Source organism: Olea europaea, unplaced genomic scaffold (genome assembly GCF_002742605.1).
Source record: "Olea europaea var. sylvestris unplaced genomic scaffold, O_europaea_v1 scaffold28233, whole genome shotgun sequence".
NCBI lineage: Eukaryota > Viridiplantae > Streptophyta > Magnoliopsida > Lamiales > Oleaceae > Olea > Olea europaea.
This window is the reverse complement of record NW_019246736.1, coordinates 1-1,447: the sequence shown is the minus strand read 5'-3', so window position 1 is coordinate 1,447 and position 1,447 is coordinate 1. Positions and strand designations below refer to the sequence as shown.

The 1,447-nt window shown below is 39.1% G+C and overlaps 1 protein-coding gene across 1 annotated transcript; it reads right to left on the bottom strand.

Annotated features, from left to right (window-relative positions):
- Positions 1 to 196: 196 nt before the first annotated feature.
- Positions 197 to 1,306, bottom strand: LOC111384043 (seipin-2-like; the record flags this gene model as incomplete). The annotated part of the gene is made up of 1 exon (XM_023008257.1): positions 197 to 1,306. A coding segment is annotated over exon 1 (1,110 nt), but the record flags the coding sequence as incomplete, so codon positions are not given.
- Between the last annotated feature and the right edge of the window lie 141 nt (positions 1,307 to 1,447).

Below are 1,447 nucleotides of genomic sequence, written 5' to 3'. Positions count from 1 at the left end.
GCGTGCGACAGTTAAAATATTATTGAGTATTGCTTTGTTTCATAGTTAATTTCTGCCCATACTGAACTTAGTTCCTGGCTTCGCCTCTAGTTTGACAGGATCAAATTTCAACAATGTGGACTTAACAATATGGCAGGTTACTGATATAGACCTAATTTCACAACATAATGTAATGGAAATGACAAATAACACATACCTGAAAAATCCCAAGTTTTTGGTTGTAATCAGACTCCGGCATGGTCAATGAAACGGTAACCTGCAACTTATGGTTAGGAGGTATAACCCTAAACCCACCAGCCTTCCCAATTTCAGGGTTCTTCACAAGATATGCATCATGATTAACCTCCGGGCATGCTGTTATTGGTAGAAATGCCACCGGACTCTTCTCTGTGTAATCAAAATTCAAACTTCCTTTCATTCTTATTGGCTCCTCCACCACCCTCCTAATCAGTAATCCACCAATCACAAATGCTGATATCAACAATCCGATCAATACAATACACACATAACCTGACCACAACAATCCCCATCCGCACTTCAAGCACAATTTCCACATTGACTTGTGCTCTTTTAACCATTCATGCACAAATGGAGACACATTTTCACATATAAAAGTCCAAGTTCTGGTAATCTCTTGAATTAAATGCTGTCTAGCACGCCTTAAAACCCCAAATGGATTAATTGCAAACAAGCATGAGTAATAAATTAACCAAATTGGAAACATGAAAAAACTAACCATCAAATTAACTTGAAAGCCAATGGCTTTTATTACTAAACCAGCTAATAATAACAGAAGATTTGAATTCGTATCATGGGTTTCCCTCAAATTTGACTCATCTCCAACAATATCATTCCTTTCATTGTTTGCATCAGTAACTACGGAATGCTCACGATTCTTCTCTTTATCCTCTTCATTTTCAATACTTTCTGAATTTCCCAAAATGTATTGGACCTCCACAGGACCAGAAGGGTCCATTTTTTCTGAATTTTCAAATTCCCTCTCGCTTTCCTTAATTTTGCGGGACAGTCTGGGCTTTCTATTTCTGGCATTCACGAAATCCTCCAAACTCACTGAAGAACAAGGCTCTGGATACTCCACCGTGTCAGTGTCGGAGGATGGTCGATGACCAGTAGATCGGCGGCGGCGTAGAGTTGACGGAGGTGAAGATTTATTAGAGGTCAACGAGGCATCATCGGATTCGACTTTTTCGGAAAAGGTTTCGATACAATCGTTAAATGGAAAATCATGAAGCGCATCGTGAAATTCCTCCGCGTTGTCTCGTGCATTCATTTTCGATTCCTCCATTGAATACGTATACTGTAAATTCTATATAGAACGCTTTGAGTATGCATATGCGTGTGTATGCATTGAGAATAGTGGAATTAGGGCTTGGCTAGAGTTTATTACATTGACGAGAAACAGAGAAATCGGAAATAAGAGATGATT